The sequence below is a fragment of the Boleophthalmus pectinirostris genome, unplaced genomic scaffold (assembly GCF_026225935.1).
Source record: "Boleophthalmus pectinirostris isolate CB_2022bp ecotype Guang Dong unplaced genomic scaffold, ASM2622593v1 HiC_scaffold_16, whole genome shotgun sequence".
Classification (NCBI taxonomy): domain Eukaryota; kingdom Metazoa; phylum Chordata; class Actinopteri; order Gobiiformes; family Gobiidae; genus Boleophthalmus; species Boleophthalmus pectinirostris.
This window is the reverse complement of record NW_026571095.1, coordinates 27,601,490-27,619,380: the sequence shown is the minus strand read 5'-3', so window position 1 is coordinate 27,619,380 and position 17,891 is coordinate 27,601,490. Positions and strand designations below refer to the sequence as shown.

The 17,891-nt window shown below is 38.9% G+C and overlaps 1 protein-coding gene across 1 annotated transcript in view; it reads left to right on the top strand.

Moving 5' to 3' along the window:
* Positions 1-14,941, top strand: part of LOC110174909 (piezo-type mechanosensitive ion channel component 2) — a 238,212-nt gene extending 223,271 nt beyond the window's left edge. Inside the window, 11 exon segments of the mRNA XM_055152112.1 lie at positions 38-185; positions 1,592-1,803; positions 3,326-3,484; positions 4,082-4,229; positions 7,024-7,212; positions 7,305-7,397; positions 8,920-9,089; positions 10,906-11,022; positions 11,225-11,304; positions 12,758-12,953; positions 14,574-14,941. Coding sequence (XP_055008087.1) covers positions 38-185; positions 1,592-1,803; positions 3,326-3,484; positions 4,082-4,229; positions 7,024-7,212; positions 7,305-7,397; positions 8,920-9,089; positions 10,906-11,022; positions 11,225-11,304; positions 12,758-12,953; positions 14,574-14,826 — 1,765 coding nt within the window. The 3' untranslated portion in view covers positions 14,827-14,941.
* Positions 14,942-17,891: the final 2,950 nt, after the last annotated feature.

Sequence of the window (17,891 nt, the reverse complement as noted above, 5' to 3'; positions counted from 1 at the left end):
GTGTAATACTTCCTCTTGAATCTGTGTTGTTTTGCAGGTTTCTGGAGATCTACCTGCCCATGAAGCAGTTCTTCTATAACCTGATCCACCCGGAGTACAGCGCCGTCACAGATGTCTACGTCATGATGTTTCTGGCAGACACTGTGGACTTCATCATCATCGTCTTTGGGTTCTGGGCTTTTGGGGTAAGTTCGGCTTGAAGCTTAGTTTCCGAATTTTGTTTTTTTCAATTACTCAGTGCTCTCGCTCTCGACACACACATACACGTTTCAGTTTTTTCCGCGTGTTTCTCGTGAGTTCTCCTTCTGTATTGCGGTGGACTTCCTCACATCATCGTCTCACTGTCTCTGGTGTCCTTGCGCTTAATGTCCTAAACAGACATGTCAGGTGAGGATGTAACTGTTATCACACGAGGAGAACCAGAGTCCTCAGATCAGACCAAAAGTACTCTGAAAAATATGCTCAATTTAAGATCAGGGAAAATTCCGGTGGGTACTTGGAGATTTGCCTTGTGAGATCGTGGCCAGAGCTGGGATCAAGTCATTGTTTTGCAAGTCTCAAGGAAGTCTCAAGTCTTTGACCTCAAGTCTTTGACCTCAAGTCCGAGTCAAGTCCCAAGACAGGCAAGTTCAGGTTGAGTCTCGAGTCACTGGCCCATAAGTCCAAGTCAAGTCCAAGTCGTCTTCTTTGAGCTTCAAGTCATTTCAAGTCTTTAAAATAAAGTAGCTTACATTTTTGCAACGTATATTATTTTTAAACTAAATTGTACTTAAAAACCATAGTATATTTATATATGAGTATTTATAGAGTATTTAAGAGTTGTAGAATTTAATTTAGTAAATTTTTCCCTTTTAAATGTTTTCACAAGATCTTAGTGTGAATCAGTACAGTCAGAATAGAAAGAATTCAGATTTAAAAGTGCTTCTCAAGTCTTCTCAAGTCACAGGCCTCAAGTCTGAGTCAAGTCCCAAGTCACTGACCTTCAAGTTAGTCAGTTTTATCAAGTGAAGTCTCAAGTCTTAAAAATAGTGACTCAAGTCTGACTTGAGTCCAAGTCATGACTTGTAAGTCCCCTCCTCTGATCGACGCCTATGGCTAGAAGAGTCTGCTTTGGTGGAGCTGTGAAAAAACATTGTCCGTTGTCAGTGTAAATCTGGATTTGTTTCATTTTTTGCAAAGAAATATGGAAGATTGTATTGTTTGTATGTAATATTTTCTCATCCGGTTTGCAGAAATGGACTGTTGACATGAATAAAAAGATACTGAAGGAAGTCTGAAGTAGTGTTGTCACGATAAAAAAAACTCTTCTTGAAGGACTCAAACTTAGATATTAGAAACAGAATGTGATTTTCAGCGTTAAATCATAGTCCTTTCTTTACATTCCCATGTGGTCTTATATCTGTGTAATCCCTCAGTGGTCCAGGTAGGTTCCACAGTTGTCCATCTGATTTTGTTCTATAAACAAGCAAAAACAAACAAAAAAGGAGAAGGATGAAAAGTGCATAGACTGTATACAGTATATACGCTCACATAATCACAAATGAGATCATGACCTTCTTTACACATTTTACAACCTTTTTTCTTATTTCAGAAACACTCAGCCGCAGACATCACCTCGTCCCTGTCTGAAGACCAGGTTCCAGGTCCGTTCCTGGTGATGGTTCTGATCCAGTTTGGGACCATGGTGGTGGACCGGGCCCTGTACCTGAGGAAGTCCGTCATGGGAAAGGTCATATTCCAGGTCATCCTCGTGTTTGGGATTCACTTCTGGATGTTCTTCATTCTGCCTGGAGTCACCGATAAGTAAGAGCTCGCAGAACAATCAGTGGAGACTTTTCCAAAAGATGTTGTGCAAAGTGAATTACTGTTTTGCTTTTATGCTGCCATTACTTTGCTGTTTGTTAAAATAAAAAACCTGGAGCTATGTTTATTGGTTTTATTCAAGACAAGGGATCTCTGTCTATACACCAGGGCAAGTATCTCAAAATGGATTCACTTTGACAGCATTAAATCTATCTCTTAATTCTCAATTCAGATTTTTCTGTGAAATCCAATTTTTTTGCGAGGTCGTTCACATTTCCAGTTAAATGCGACTTTTATGTGATCTCCGGTGTGAACTTTTAACGCCCCAAAAGTGTCCCACGTGTGCATCGGAGGAAACGACGCAGCGAGTGTGCTCAGTGTTTCTGGAAGTCGCCTAAACGCTGGGCTTGTCTCTCAAAATATGGTCCAATTCTTCGTAAATTGACAAGTTACACGTCCATGGCTGCTTCGTTTATTTGAGTCTTTAGCCTCCTTGTATTTGACTCACAGGCTCTTTATTTTTCATTGACATTGGAGCCAGGACCCTCTGTGCCATTTCTTTGGCAATCGTTTCAAAAAAACCCCGGTTCTGATAATACCCCTCCAATTTGTCCTGAATACAGCGATCCCCCCAAATATTAATAAACTCACTAACCTCGCTTTCCCTCCATTGACGAAGACTCCGAGCCTGACGTGTGGGTGGTATGAATGTGACCTGGCCGTTCAGACTGAAGTCACATGTCAAAAGATCAGATATGTATCGGTTTTAGGAGCACATATCCAAGTGGCCTGGGTCACATTTGAAAAAAATTGGATCTGTGTCGTTCAGACTGTCATTAAAAGATCAGATACAGGTCGCATAGGGGCGAAAAAATCAGATTTGGGTCACTTCAGGCTGCAGTCTGAACGTAGCCTATGTTCAGACGGGTTCTTTTTGGAACTGGGCGGTTTTTGAAATGATTGCCAAAGAAATGTTCAAGCAGGCAGTCCTGGCTCCAATGTCAACGAAAAATAAAGAGGCTGCGAGCCAAATACAAGGAGGCTAAAGACTCAAACAAACGAAGTGGCCGTGTAACCTGTCCATTTTTACCAAGAACTGGACCATATTTTGGGAGACAAGCCCAGAGTTTAGGCTCCTGCTGGACACTTTTAGGGTGTTTAAAGTTCACACTGGAGATCTCATACAAGTTGCATTTAATTGGAAATGTGAACGACCTCGCAAAATAATCAGATTTCAGAAAAAAATCCAAATTGAGCATTAAGGCCTGCAGTGTGAACGTAGCCTAAGATGCAATTCAACCTTTTAGCTTTTCATCTTTGCCCAATTTATCAGGCTATTTACTGCTTTTCTTTACTACTTGACTTCTCAGTGTGCCAGCAGAAGAAGTCATTTTGTGCGTTCCCATTTGCGGATTTAGATCTAAACGTTTCTTTTCAGATTTCTAAATTATACATGTTTTATTGTGCTAGGATTTGTTTACACCCATCTAATAATAACCGCTGTCTTTTCTGTCTTCTTCAGGCGCTTCAGTGAAAACCGCGTGGCTCAGATGTGGTACTTCGTTAAGTGCATTTACTTCGGGCTCTCGGCGTACCAGATCCGATGCGGCTACCCCACCCGTGTCCTCGGCAACTTCCTCACCAAGAGCTACAACTATGTCAACCTCTTCCTGTTCCAGGGGTGAGCCATGCTGACGCTATCACTGCTCCAGCTGAACAAACAGACCCGAGGCTAGAGGAGGAAGAGGAGGAGGAGGAGGAGAGCAGGATGAGCAGAGAGGAGGAAAGGGAGGAAGAGGGGTATTACCTCATGAACTGGACTAACTTTCTTGTAAAGTTTATACGAGGAGCAAGGCCGCCGTCAGTCTACCCCTTGATACTTCCTCTGAATATTTTTGTTTGGGCTATGGGTTCATCAACTAAAATAAATAGTTCCAGTACATTTTCAGAGCCTATTACATTCACTTGGTTTTGTATTTAAACGCTGTAGCTGATTTTTACTCTTAAAAATGTGAAAAAACTGAACTAGTGTATTGTTATTGTCAGCTTTTCTCACTTTCCTGACACATTCCTAGCCTCAGTGAGTTTATAAGCGCTTTTCAGAAACCAGAGCAGCTTTTGTGCCATCAACTGTTATGCTAATATCGCACCTCCTGGTTCACAGACAATAAACAGTTCTGTAGTTAGATGCAGACAACACACACGGGTCTGTAAACACGATCTATAAACTTGAACTATTCCTTTATTTAACTGTATATTTTGTGTATGTCGTGTTTAGTTTCCGCATGGTTCCGTTCCTGACCGAGCTGCGTGCCGTGATGGACTGGGTTTGGACAGACACGTCGCTCTCCCTCTCCAGCTGGATCTGTGTGGAGGACATCTACGCTCACATCTTCATCCTCAAGTGCTGGAGGGAGTCTGAAAAGGTGTTTATTTAGAATTAAGGGCCTGTGAACATGATAAAGTTGTGCAGAGCGTTCACCCTCATACAAACACTCGTAAAGCAAATTAATGGTAAATGGTAGATTATCACATTTCTGGCTGTATGGAGGATTTTTTTTGTTTCAAATTGTCAATGAAAGTTTAAAATACCATTACAGAGCAGCCTTGTAATTATGATGACCAAAAAAAAGAATGAAAATTCATCAACCCTGGACATAGGGGGCCAGATAAACGTCAGGTGTGAGGTTGTAAATCAAGCTCCCTACATTTCTAGTGTAACTGACTTGTCGGCGTGCGGGGATTACGTGGTTTATGCAGCGGTTCTTAGAGGATTTTTAAAACTCTAGCTTCCTCACATTTCGCACAAAGTTTGTTGCGATGGCGGATGAGAATCCACAACCAGTTCGCCACAAAAGAAAGTCGGTTTTTGAGTTCGCTGAAAGACAAGGAGAAGGAGAAAAGGAGCAAAGCCAAACTGAGGTGATTCTTGGAGATTTCTTCCAGCGATTGCGCAACTGAAGCAGACGAAGGGTCTAAAAACTGACACGCCGGTCGCTAAGTTATTTCTAGACAGGTCACTTCAGCAGTAATTCTGAACACGCACTGCCTGTAAACAAGCGTGATTTCTAGAGTAAGGAGGCGGGAGGAGATGTTTCTAGGGAGCGGTGGAGGAGGGAGGTGGTGTCACGCTTGCACAACATTTGAAAAAGGACTGTCGCTGTTTTTCTCTTCCCTTAAAAAATCCTCTATACAACCTTTAAGTAGCACTTTTCCACCTTCAAAGTACTCAGAGCGCTTTACGGCAAGAAACCACTCACCCTTTCAAAGAGACATTCATACACCAGTGTACGCCAACATTGGGGTGAAGTGGGTTAAATGTCTTGCCCAAGGACACAACGACATTATTTATCTGTAGAAGCTGGAATCACACCACCAACCTGTGTGTCACTGAATCTGACTGCTCAACCAATGATGTTAATGTCAAGAGTGGGATTCGAACAGTGGACAAACGCTCAATGGTCCCGCACACAAATAAGTACAAGTCAAATATTGTACTGGTAAAGTGAAATGTGCACATAAAACAAGAACTTTACAGGTGGATGATGAGTCCGTTTAGCAACTCATGCTTGAGGCAAACCTATAAAAATATAATGCAAAAATAGGACATTATTGTCGTAACAAAAAGCGGCAGAGCCAGTGTGACGGTGTAATATTGTGGAGCGGATGAGGGCCAATCCACAGTGTGATGGTTTAATATTGTGGAGCCGGTGCGAGCTGATCAATGCAGCTTAAAGCTATATTCAGAAGGTTATTTTTGTCTTCTTTTTGAATAATATACATTTTCCAAGACTGAAAAAAATGCATATGCACAAAAAGCTTAGAGCCTGAGATTTTTTATTCATTGTCTTAATTGAAGAAAATGGAAACTAAAAGGTCCCTAGTTTTTGTGTTTTTATTCTCAATCCAGTAAAAAATTTTACCGTTCCATTACATAATTGTTTAGATAAAAAAAAAAAAAAAGACAAAATTAAATAAATAAAAAACACATCCAAAATAAACGTTAGATATTTTAGACTTAGACTTAGACAAACTTTATTGATCCACAAGGGAAATTATTTGGACAGCTCATACATCACAATATAATATAATAACAAAGAGTACAAAAAAAAAAAAAAAAAAAGGTAATAATAAATTCTAAATAAGTCGCAAAAAAAGAAAGCAAAAGACAGTTGTCAAATAAGACATAATTATATAAATGTAAATGTACAAGCCAAAATAAAATGGAAAGATAAGTAATAAAATATAAAATCCCAGCTTTATACAAGAGATTATAGAGTTGTTGTACAGTTGTAGGGAGTATTTTCCGTTATGTAAGGGTGAGTTGTTGTGCAGTCATGGGAGTATTATCTGTGACATAGGGGTGAGTTGTTGTACAGTTGTAGGGAGTATTATCTGTTATGTAAGGGTGAGTTGTTGTGCAGTCGTGGGGAGTATTATCTGTGACATAGGGGTGAGTTGTACAGTCGTGGGGAGTATTATCTGTTACATAAGGGCGAGTTGTTGTACAGTTGTAGGGAGTATTATCTGTTACATAAGGGCGAGTTGTTGTACAGTTGTAGGGAGTATTATCTGTTACATAAGGGCGAGTTGTTGTACAGTTGTAGGGAGTATTATCTGTTACATAAGGGTGATTTGTTGTACAGTTGTAGGGAGTATTATCTGTTACATAAGGGTGATTTGTTGTACAGTTGTAGGGAGTATTATCTGTTACATAAGGGCGAGTTGTTGTACAGTTGTAGGGAGTATTATCTGTTACATAAGGGTGAGTTGTTGTACAGTTGTAGGGAGTATTATCTGTTACATAAGGGTGAGTTGTTGTACAGTTGTAGGGAGTATTATCTGTTACATAAGGGCGAGTTGTTGTACAGTTGTAGGGAGTATTATCTGTTACATAAGGGTGAGTTGTTGTACAGTTGTAGGGAGTATTATCTGTTACATAAGGGTGAGTTGTTGTACAGTTGTAGGGAGTATTATCTGTTACATAAGGGTGAGTTGTTGTACAGTTGTAGGGAGTATTATCTGTTACATAAGGGTTCCTCTATATATGTGTTAATATTGCAAAGAAAAATATTACAAAGACAAACTTGGAAATGGTGTCCCTTTAGCCTGTTTTTTTTTTTAAGTCCTGTATAAATGTGAATCAGATAACGTGTTCTTTGGGTAAATTCGCGTTCAAACGTACTCAGCTGACCTGTGTTTGTTGTTGTCACGATGCAGAGGTACCCACAGCCTCGAGGGCAGAAGAAGAAGAAGGTGGTGAAGTACGGGATGGGCGGGATGATCGTCGTCCTGCTCATCTGCATCGTGTGGTTTCCTCTGCTCTTCATGTCCCTCGTCAAATCTGTGGCCGGGGTCGTCAACCCGCCGCAAGACGTGTCCTTCGAGATCACACTGGCAGGATTTCAGGTGCTCAATAATATAAATACAAATTCTGGTTTTGTAATAAACGTAGGGCTGTACAATTAATCACACGTGTTCAATTCTATCTGTTTTTTCAGCCCATTTTCACCATGAGCGCTCAGCAGAAACAGCTCCAGAATGTGTCAACAACCGAGTTCGACCAGTTTGTGAGGAAATACCTGGGAAAAGATGTACGTATATGGAGACATTTGTGTAATATTATTGTTAAATTAATTACAATACTTGAAATGTATTTATTTCAAATATTTACCCAAATTGAGCATGTCTGGCCATGAGTTTCAAAGCTACTCACTTTTCACTTAAATAAAATAAAATAAAATAAAATAAATAATCTATTAAAATTCTAATTAATAAAAAAAAAAGACTACCCAGTTATTTTTATACCATATTTTTCAGACTATAAGTCACTCCGGAGTACAAGTTGCACCAGCCAAAAAATGTGTAATGAAGAAGAAAAAAACATATAAGTCACACCGGACTATAAGTCGCACTTTTGGGGGGAAATTTATTATATAAAATCAGAGACCAGGAACCGACATTTCATCTTGAAAGGCAAGTTATAGTAATAACAATAGAAAAGAGACCTGAGGGCTGAATAGGCGTCTGGTATGTTAACGTCACATATGAAAAGTTCTTCAGATAACTATAGCGTAAACAACAGAACAGAACAAGTTTAACAAACTCTCCATCTCACTCCAAATCACTAAATCCACTGAATTCTTCATTCTCAGTGTCACTTCTGAGCAACTCTGCGACCTCCGGAGGTAAACGGAGCGCCGCTTCCTCTTCTGCATAGCTGATTTGTGACTGAACCAGGATTAAACCAGGACTAAACCAAGACTAAACCAGGACTAAACCAGGACTAAACCAAGACTAAATCAGGACTAAACCAGGACTAAACCAGGACTAAACTAGGACTAAACCAGGACTAAACCAGGACTAAACTAAACTAGGACTCATCTAGGACTCATCTTAGACTTGAGAGAGAAAGAGAGAAAGAGAAACCTCAGCCCATGGAGTAGAGTGTCCACAAAGTGCGGATAGGGTGATAGCTACGCTTAGCTTTGTAGGGCGCAGACCTCTGCGTCAGTCCTGGTTCAGTCCTGGTTCAGTCCTGATTCAGGTCACTATAGGACAGTACTGCAGATATCATGAGTCTATGCAGGTTGTTTTCATTGCCAGTAGCTCTGTTTTTGACATTTAAGTTGTAGCTGTTTTATATTTGTTATTTTTTATATCTCACGTCGGGACAAGTGGGTGTACGGCGTACCCCCGCGTACCATGCCCACTACACCCCTGAGTATATCTTAAATTTTGTCCGGATGTAGTTTCGAAACTAGATACTAATTTGAGCAGGTAGCGATACTTAAAAATCACATTCAGAAATGAACCTTTCCTGAATAGCTATCAGAACAAATACAAGAGCACATAGACGTGTATACGCCCATGGACCACTATGGAACCTACCTGGAAGACTCTGGGTTTACACAGATATAAGGTCACATCTATAAAAGTATAAAAGTACATAGCATTCTTTATTTTCATCATGGTATTGGATTTGCTATTGAGTATCCAGTCTATTTCTTACTATATAATTTGCATTTGAAATTTCAGTATCATGATAACACTAAAGAATCTATTTTCTTTGGCCTTGATAACATTGAGTGTCGTGTGTTCGTTTGTGTCCTGTAGGAGGCGCTGCAGTGGCTGGAGAGCTACACGCATGAGGACCTGATCATTGCTGAGCTCAAAGGCAGTTCAAACTCTCTGTGGACCATCAGCCCCCCGAGTCGCAAAAACCTCATCGAGATGTTAGAATCTAACGAAGATTTCCCCATCACCGTGTCCTGGTCTGTGCAGAGGTAGGTTGACCAGATTTTCAAAATAAAACACTGGTACATCCCTGTTTTTTCGGTGGTTGGTAATAATAAAATTGTAAAATGAGTGCGTACTTAAGGAAAATTGTTAAGCAGAGACCATTTGTGACTAAAGTGTGAGTCAGTATAGTCACATTTTCTTTGTGTTTTGATCATTTTTAAGCATCTTTTCTGTATTTTACTGAAACAAATTACAATTTATGCCTCTGCCAACACTGTTGGCAGGTATCAAATTGGTCAAAAATAGGGACACCTGGGACAGTTCTTTTATAAAATTGGGACAAATCACTGGTTTTGGATAAATCTGCTGGGACAGGGGACACAGGGCTCAAAACTGTGACTGTCCCGGGTAAAAAGGGAGTCTAGTCACTCTGTGCAGAGATACAGGGCAGCAGGCCAGCTTTTCCATTACATTAGTCATTAGGGGTGTGCAAGAATATCGAAATATCGATATATCATATCGTTTGATGTGATGATACAGTATCAGTATTGGGGACTGCTGTATCGATGTATCGCCAAGAGGATTTTTTGGTATATTTTACTAAATTGTTTTGTTACAGCTACAGTTTTGTTGCTTGTTTAGAAGAAAGAAACACGTTTATGCAACATGTTTGACATTTTCACTGTTTTGATGATTAAAATGTTTGTGTTTCATATTAACTTTGCACAAGAAGCAGTTTAACAAAGACTTTTAGTATCACAGCCATGATTTAGCCTTTATATTTGACTGAAACGTACTCAATCGATTTGAAATATATCGTATCGAATCAAAAGACCACTGTAATGAGATATGTATCGTATCGTGGCCTATGTATCGAGGTATCGGCAACTTCTTAATGATACCCAGCCTTATTAGTCGTTGTATTGTATTACTGCTACAATAAACCAACACTTAAGAAACTATCACTGGGAACTTTGACATGATCTGTAAAAACAACTAGAAGAATTAGATAACCCAATAATTAGATCATACTTTTTTGTTTGTTTTCATGCACAATAGGAAAAAAAAAAGATACAAAGTATAATGGATTAAAAATTATTCTTTAAATCTTTTTTCTTGGGCATATTATTCTTTTTTTAGTGAAATTTAAACTAAACCAAAGTTGATCTCATGTATTGCTTAATTGGCACAGATAAAGGTGTGTTCTCAAATTTTTCTTGTGGAGGGTCCGTTAAATGCTTTTCTTCATGGAGATGTTATTGCTTTCTTGGTCTGGAATATTTCACAGTGTGGTATTAAACCGTTCTATCTTCATGGAGACCAAACCAGATGAAGTTACATGTCAGATCTGTGGAAAGGCGACCCCACTCACAGTCAGAATGCCTGTTTTTCTAGGTATTTTTGAGCTATAAAACCACCTGTAACTGAATAAATGTAAAGAAGAAGTGTTTCATGTCACACTGTAGAACTTTCCCGGTAGAGAAATGACCATAGAAACAAGCAGGTCACAAACCCCCAACTAAAAAGTTACAGAATGCACCTTTAATCAATGCATTTTTTGAGTAAATGAGGGCAAAACGAGGTAGAGAGCTTTGCTGGGTCATAAATACACATAAATACTGAAATATACAAGTGAGGGTTATGTCCAAATCTTAACAAAATGTGGCCCTTAATCATAAATGTAAAAACAAGCAAGGTCCAAACCCAAGACATTACTGTTACCACTTAATTTGAGAAGGATTTAATTCCTTAATGTCTCATGTAATATTTAATGTCCAGTTTCACCTTTGGCTTGTTCGTAAATGAAATTTGAACGTGTACTATCAGTCGTTTACGTAATTTTTTCTGTGTGAATGATAGAAACCTGAGTCTGGGAGCGAAGTCGGAGATCGCGTCGGGGAAACTGGTGAAGCCTCTGGAGCCTCAGACCAAGACGGAGCTCATCGAGTTACTGAAAAGCTCCACCGACAAGAAAGTGTAAGAACCAGACACAAGTTTACCTTTCATGAGTAATTTAAAGAGTAATTGTTGAGACGTAACATGTGTTTTCTAATTTGATGTATTAAAGTCTTGATTTTGAAGAATCGGTGCAAGAAACACAAATCTTCAACTCATTTAATACTTCATTTTAAACATTTCCAATAAACCATGTAATTCTGGGTTTGTGTTTGTCTTTCAGAGTGCTGCCGGAGCTGTTTCCCCGTTACATCAGAGCGCCCAGTGACTCGGACTCTAAAGCAGTGGAGCAGCTCTATGAAGGTTTGGGTAAATGTTTTTTTTTTTTATTTAGCATGCGATAAATAAAAGCAAATACTGCTTTTATTTGTGTCACATATAGTATATAAAGAGAAAACTTGGGATATGTTATTATTAATGATACATTAAGGCTGCTTGGTGGCTTTTATTAAATCTCTTCTTGTTTCTGGCTATCAGACTAAGTTCTAGTTGATCTTCTCATGCCCCAAGACCATATTATATCATTTCCTCTTCCGGTGTGGATGGGGATATTTTTGAGGTTATATGGCGAGTTCTGATCCAGTTATTCTTCAGCACGTTGGGATGGGTGCACATTTTTGATACTGGTTTTGGTGTCGATGGTCACCCGGGTATCAATTTACCAACAGTGCTACAGATGTCTAATATGTGAACACAAACGCATGTGTCAGTCTGTGCTCATTTATTTAGATTTTGTGGCAGTGTTTGTGTCTTTAGTTTTCTGTTTTGTTTTTGTGTGTGTGTCTTGTGTTTGTCACTATATGGTGTCTTAAAACTTCACAAAATTAAAGGGACAGTCCGAAATTTTGGACATAGGACCTGATTTCGTTGTGAGCCAGAGTGTTGGAGACGTGTGGAGACACTTTTTTAAATATTCCATCCAGTCCTTGTATTTGCAGAGGTCACTGGCGCTAGGCTAGTGCATGTCAATGGCCATAGTTATCCTGCCACTAAAAACAGTCTTACCCACTCCACAAAACACCCGAAACAAATCTATTATTACACCAGACTGTCGATGTGAATGTCTGTGTTGATAGAATAATGTTTGAAATTAAACTAACCTTGCATCTCATGACTCGTCACATGTTGAGGGACTATTTTCTCATATACCAGTCCGCCGCTGCCAAGCTTTCTATCAGGAAGTACAACTCACTGCTGCTGCTCAGACATTAATCCTTCAAATGCAAGGCTGGTTTTACTTCTGAAATTATTCTATTGTTTTTAGTGGCAGGATAACTATGACCATTGACATACACTAGCCTAGCACCAGCGACCTCTGCAAATACAAGGACTGGATGGAATATTTAAAAAAGTGTCTCCACACGTCTCCAACACTCTGGCTCACTAGGAAATGAGACCCTATGTTAAAAATTCCAGACTGTCCCTTTAATAAAAAAAAAAAAGAAAAGAAAAAGCCTACGTCACCCCTGCTCCCACACAATAATTCTCCATAAATATACAAAAGCAGGAACAAAACAACACACTACAACTTCACAAACCTGATTCAATATGCAGTAGTTAGATTGGTAGACTGCACGCTGCATTGTGTTGTGATAGCGCTCTGTGGAGGGACACTCAGAGCACCAAAAACGAAAGTCAAACTTATACCGCATGTTGTTATTCTGTTGTTTTCAGCGAGTCTAGCATTTTCCAAACAAAAATGTAACATGGTGATTTGAATTGTGGCTAATCTTAAGAGTCTTTTTCTCCTCCTCAGACAAAAAGATGTTTAACCTGTCAGTGACATTGATGCGTGGTCAGAACGAGTCGGGGCAGAACCAGGAGTGGTGGATCGTGAGCCAGACTGAAGCAGGGCCACTCAACAGAAAAACGAAGTTTGACGTTGGGCTGGACGTCTACGTGTTCAGCGACCAAGTCAGTCCCCCCAGTCTGGGCTTCCTGGCTGGATACGGGTGAGTCTGAATGTGATACTGTGATACTTTAGCTATAGATCAGGAAGTGTGCCGTCCTGTGTTAGACCTGGTTTAGTCCTAATCCAGTCCAACCAAATGTGAACGTCCAGTCAGATTTGTTGTTTTTGTTTTTTCAGTAATGCATGTAAAACAAACAAGCTCGTTGGCACCTGTCATTTACAAATAAAATTGACCAATTCTCGTGTGGGGGGTCTGCCATCTGCTTGCCTCTATGGAAATGTTATAGCTTAGCCTAGAATATCCCACAGTATGGCATTAAAATAGCTTTCTCTTATTCAGCCAAGTGAAAAATATGCATTATTACTTTGAGTGGTGCTGGTTCTCCACAGATCTGACCTGTATCTTGGTGTTACCTGTTTGTCTCCATGGAAATGGATAATTTGAATGCCATACTGTCAGGGTTCCCACGGTCACAGAAATCCTGGAAAACCCATGGAAATTTAAAAATGTAATTTTCCAGGCCTGTAAAAGTCTTGGAATTTTGTAAATTTAATGAAAGTTTTGGAAAAGTCATGGAATTTTAGTATCTCTCTCACATAACTACAGCATTCTGTTAAGTTATCAATAGGCTATTATGATTATTTCTGAACGTCTGCGCCTTTTGTTTAAACGAGACAACAATAAATGCACTGACAGTATTTTGAATGTTAAAAACTATAATACCAAACCATAAGGTGAGTGGAAAGGGTTAATATTTCATATTTAGCCCTAAAAGTCTGATCAGGTCTACACATGTAGGTGCCGTAAAGTCATGGAAAATTCACTTTAGGTCATGAAAAACCATGGAAAAGTTTTGAAATTTTGTCAGTGAAAAAGCGTGGGAATCCAGTACTGTGAAATATTCCAGGCAAAGTCCCCCATCCCCCATGGAACCAAGTAAACAAGCAAATCTTCAGCTAACTCACTACATACAACTCGCTGTTGCTGCTGTTCTCCTATAAAAATCCATAAAATCTAAATAAAATAAATAGTCGACTAATACAAATTTTGGTCCACTAAGACATGAAAACTACAGTCAGTTTACCATGTGGCTCATAATTGAACAAGGCCTCAGTTCTGTAAAATATATAAAACATGAATGGATAAATGATCAGTGGTGGATGAAGTACTCTATTCTGTTACTTAAGTAAAAGTAAAGATACAGGGGCAAAAAGTATAGATTATGAAAACTGTTAAAGTGTTAAATGTAGTGATATTGATGAAGAACTGTGCACATTTTTTTCATAACAATAACAATTCCTTCACTGTTCGGTGGAATTTCATGGTTATATTTTTGTTTGCTCAAAGCCGAGACTTGAACTCAAAACCTTTTGTCCAGATATTACCATAAAACTGGTAAACCAACCACTGAAATCATTTAAAAAATACTTTACTTTTGAGTCCAGTTTTTTTAAAAAAATGTAGCGGAGTAGAAAGTACAGATCGCTGCTCTTAAATGTAGTGAAGTAAAAGTAAAAAGGATCCACTGTAAAATTCACTTATGTAAAGTACAAATACCTAAAAATTTTACTTAAGTAGAGTAATTTTACTTGTGTACATTGTTTCTTTCCATTGTTGTAAACACTTAACACCGTTCTCTTTCCGTTTCTTCCTCTGCAGTATCATGGGCCTGTACGCCTCAGTGGTCCTCGTCATCGGGAAGTTCGTGCGTGAGTTTTTCAGCGGGATTTCACACACCATCATGTTTGAGGAGCTCCCGAACGTGGACCGCATCCTCAAACTCTGCACGGACATCTTTCTAGTCCGAGAAACCGGAGAACTGGACCTGGAAGAGGACATGTACGCGAAACTCATATTCCTGTACCGATCGCCAGAAACTATGATCAAGTGGACTCGTGAGAAGACACAGTGAAAATAGTTTGACTTTTCGACAAAACTAGGGCTTTTTGGGTTGATCTCAATGTCGCTAATGTTTTGAGCCAAGTTAGCGCGACTTTATAGGCTTAACAAGTCAACCAAAAGAATCAAGGAGGCAAGCTCACTATTTTTAAGCCATCTACTATGACGCAATGACGTGAAAGAACGGTATTGTATTGTTATAGTAAAGCAATTTAAGTTGCTTGGATTTCAGTGGATATTTTGGTCACTCCAAGATGGCCGACCAAGGAATATCATTGCTAACACGTCAATCGAGGACGAACCCAAGCCTTGAGATGACAGTGTCGCCATTTTGGAAGCCATCTACTCTGAAGTAATGACGTGAAAGGACTGTATTCTAGAAGTAATGTAAAAGCAAGAAGTCGCGTGAATTTCGATGGATAATTCAGTCAATTCAAGATGGCTACCGAGGAATATCGTTGCTAACACGTCAATCAAGGACTAATTCAAGCCTTGTGATGACAATCTTGCCATCTACTATTTTAAAAATGCAATCAAACGGATACCTAGAAGCACAACGTCAACGGAAAACTCGGTCAATTCAAGATGGCTTCTTACAAATCAACAAATCAATCAAGGACTAAATGTTTTGCCTAGCCTTGGATCTCAATGGACAATCCGGTCAATTCAAGATGGCCCCTGGGTTTCAGTTACCTCTTATCGGCGCCATTTTGAGGACTTTTGACCATCCAGAAGATAAATATTTAGTTTTTATGTGTTAACTGCTATGGCAATGGTCTTAATGTTTTGCAGAGACAACCGGATCATTTTTGGACACCGTTTTCTCGTCTTCTTGTATGTTTTAAATTTAAAGCAATTACTGAACTTATCGTAGGTGCTTGGATTTCATCGGATAACTTGTCGATTCAAAATGGCGGCTCCCTTTACGCACTTGTTTCGTTACCTTTAATGAAAGGTAGGTCCAAGGTACAGTTTTAAACCAAAAAAAAAAAACAAAAAAACTTTTTGCGAAAATTGCTTCAACGGACTTAAAACTAAAAAACAAGGGCTTCCCACCAATTGTTTCTCAATGAGCACAATCTCATACTTACAAACTTCGTCCAACTGGAAACGCAAAGGATTATGGGTATGTGCAATAAAGACACTGCAGAAATGGGATATTCAACGTTTTTTAACTCAACACAAACCACTCAATAAAAGACGATGGACATGAACTGGCCTTACCTTTATATGAGAAACAAACTCGCATATCTTTCTCAGGAAGACGGGAGCGCAGATATCACTGTTTGGAAATAAATAAGTACGTATTTAAAGTAGGATTTGATCGTAAAAGTCTGAGTATTACTGTGGCATGATTTGTAAACGTTAAGTTATAAGAAGATGTGGACTGTAAACTGACCGGGTGGATGTGTTATAGATTATATCATTGGCTAAATCGATTCAAGAAAGGTCGGCAGGAAAGTGCATTTGTAACAGCAGTTTAATGGTACTTAGTTAAAAATTTTATTAAGGATGCACCGATACAGCTTTTTCAGTTCTGACACCGATATCGATACTTCAAATAACTACAAAAGCCAAAGCCAAAATCAGCCTGTAAATAGTTTTATTACATCCAGGATCATGGAAACAATGCTCAATCTAGTAAATTTGTCAGTATTGGCGCTAATATTCGATAACAGTGTCGGTATCGGTGCATCCGCAATTTTTGTCTCTATATTATTTGTTCACGCTTGCGTCAAAAAACCAGAAGACGTTTGGAAACACATGGATGACTACTTCCTTTGGGCTCTGTTGGCAAAAGTAACTCTGACAGAATTTTAGAAAACTGAGAAAATGGCTCTGTTTTCTTCATCTACAATGCAAAAAAGCTTAAAAATTCAAGTTATAAACACTTAAATCTATCAGAAAATGACTTAAAATTAGTGAAATTATCTGTCCATGCAGCAAGATGATTTCATTTTTTTACAAGTTATCTGAAAATAAACTACCTCTAGACTAGAATGAAGCCGTCTCAGAACTAGTAAGTAGATGATAAATCTGAAAACAAGATGAATAACCTGATAGTAAGTTTTAAAATCTTGGCTAAATCTGAGAAATTTGCAGTGTAGATGTCATTGTGCGCTTTTGTTTTTCCTCTTTTATAAATTGCCTATTAATTTGTGCATTGTAATTGGTCTAAAAAAACATAACAAAAATGTCATTGTAGCGTAAAGTTAAGTTCAGCAGATTAACAAGTTACAACCAGCTGCCTGTAAGTGACATCGAAGACATGATTAGAATCCCATTGCCCATAAAAAGCTTTGTCAGGTTGTGAAGACGCGGCTGCTGAATCCACGGTTTTATCACATGCCCAGTGACGGTAACTACATTGATAGTCGTGAACCGCATGTTTCCAAAGTCTTCCCGTAAGCGTGAAAAGAGCCTATTGTGAATTTTTTAAACTAATACTTAAAGGGCCTGGACCTGATTTCAGACCGTGAGTCAGGAACATGTTTTAGTTTGAACTCTTAACCCCGCTCACGTGACACTGCACCATGCCAGAGATTCCTAGTAACAACGTGACTGACTGGAGGAAAAGTAGCTTCTGTTTGGAACTCAGCAGTGACCTCCCACCTCCTGTTCTGGAAGTGATTTCTCATTCATTTTCCTCATTCTCATTTGATCTGTTTATCTATTTATTATCTATTTTCAGGGTTCCCAGTGTCATGGAAAAGTCATGGAAACTGAAAATGTCATTTTCCAGTCATGGAATTTTGTAAATTCAGTGAAAGTTTTGGAATAGTCATTGAATTTTAGTGTGTCTTTCACTTAACTACAATGTTTAGTAAAGTTCTCATTAGACTATTGTGATTATTTCCAAACATATGCGCCTTTTGTTTGAAAGAGACGACAATAAATGCACTGACAGTATTTTGAATGTTAAAAAACTATAACACCAAACCATAAGGTGAGTGGAAAGAGTTAACATTTATATTTAGACCTAAAAGTCTGATCAATTCTACACATGTAGGTGCCGTAAAGTCATGGAAAATTCACTTTAGGTCATGAAAAATCATGGAAAAGTTTGGAGATTTTGTC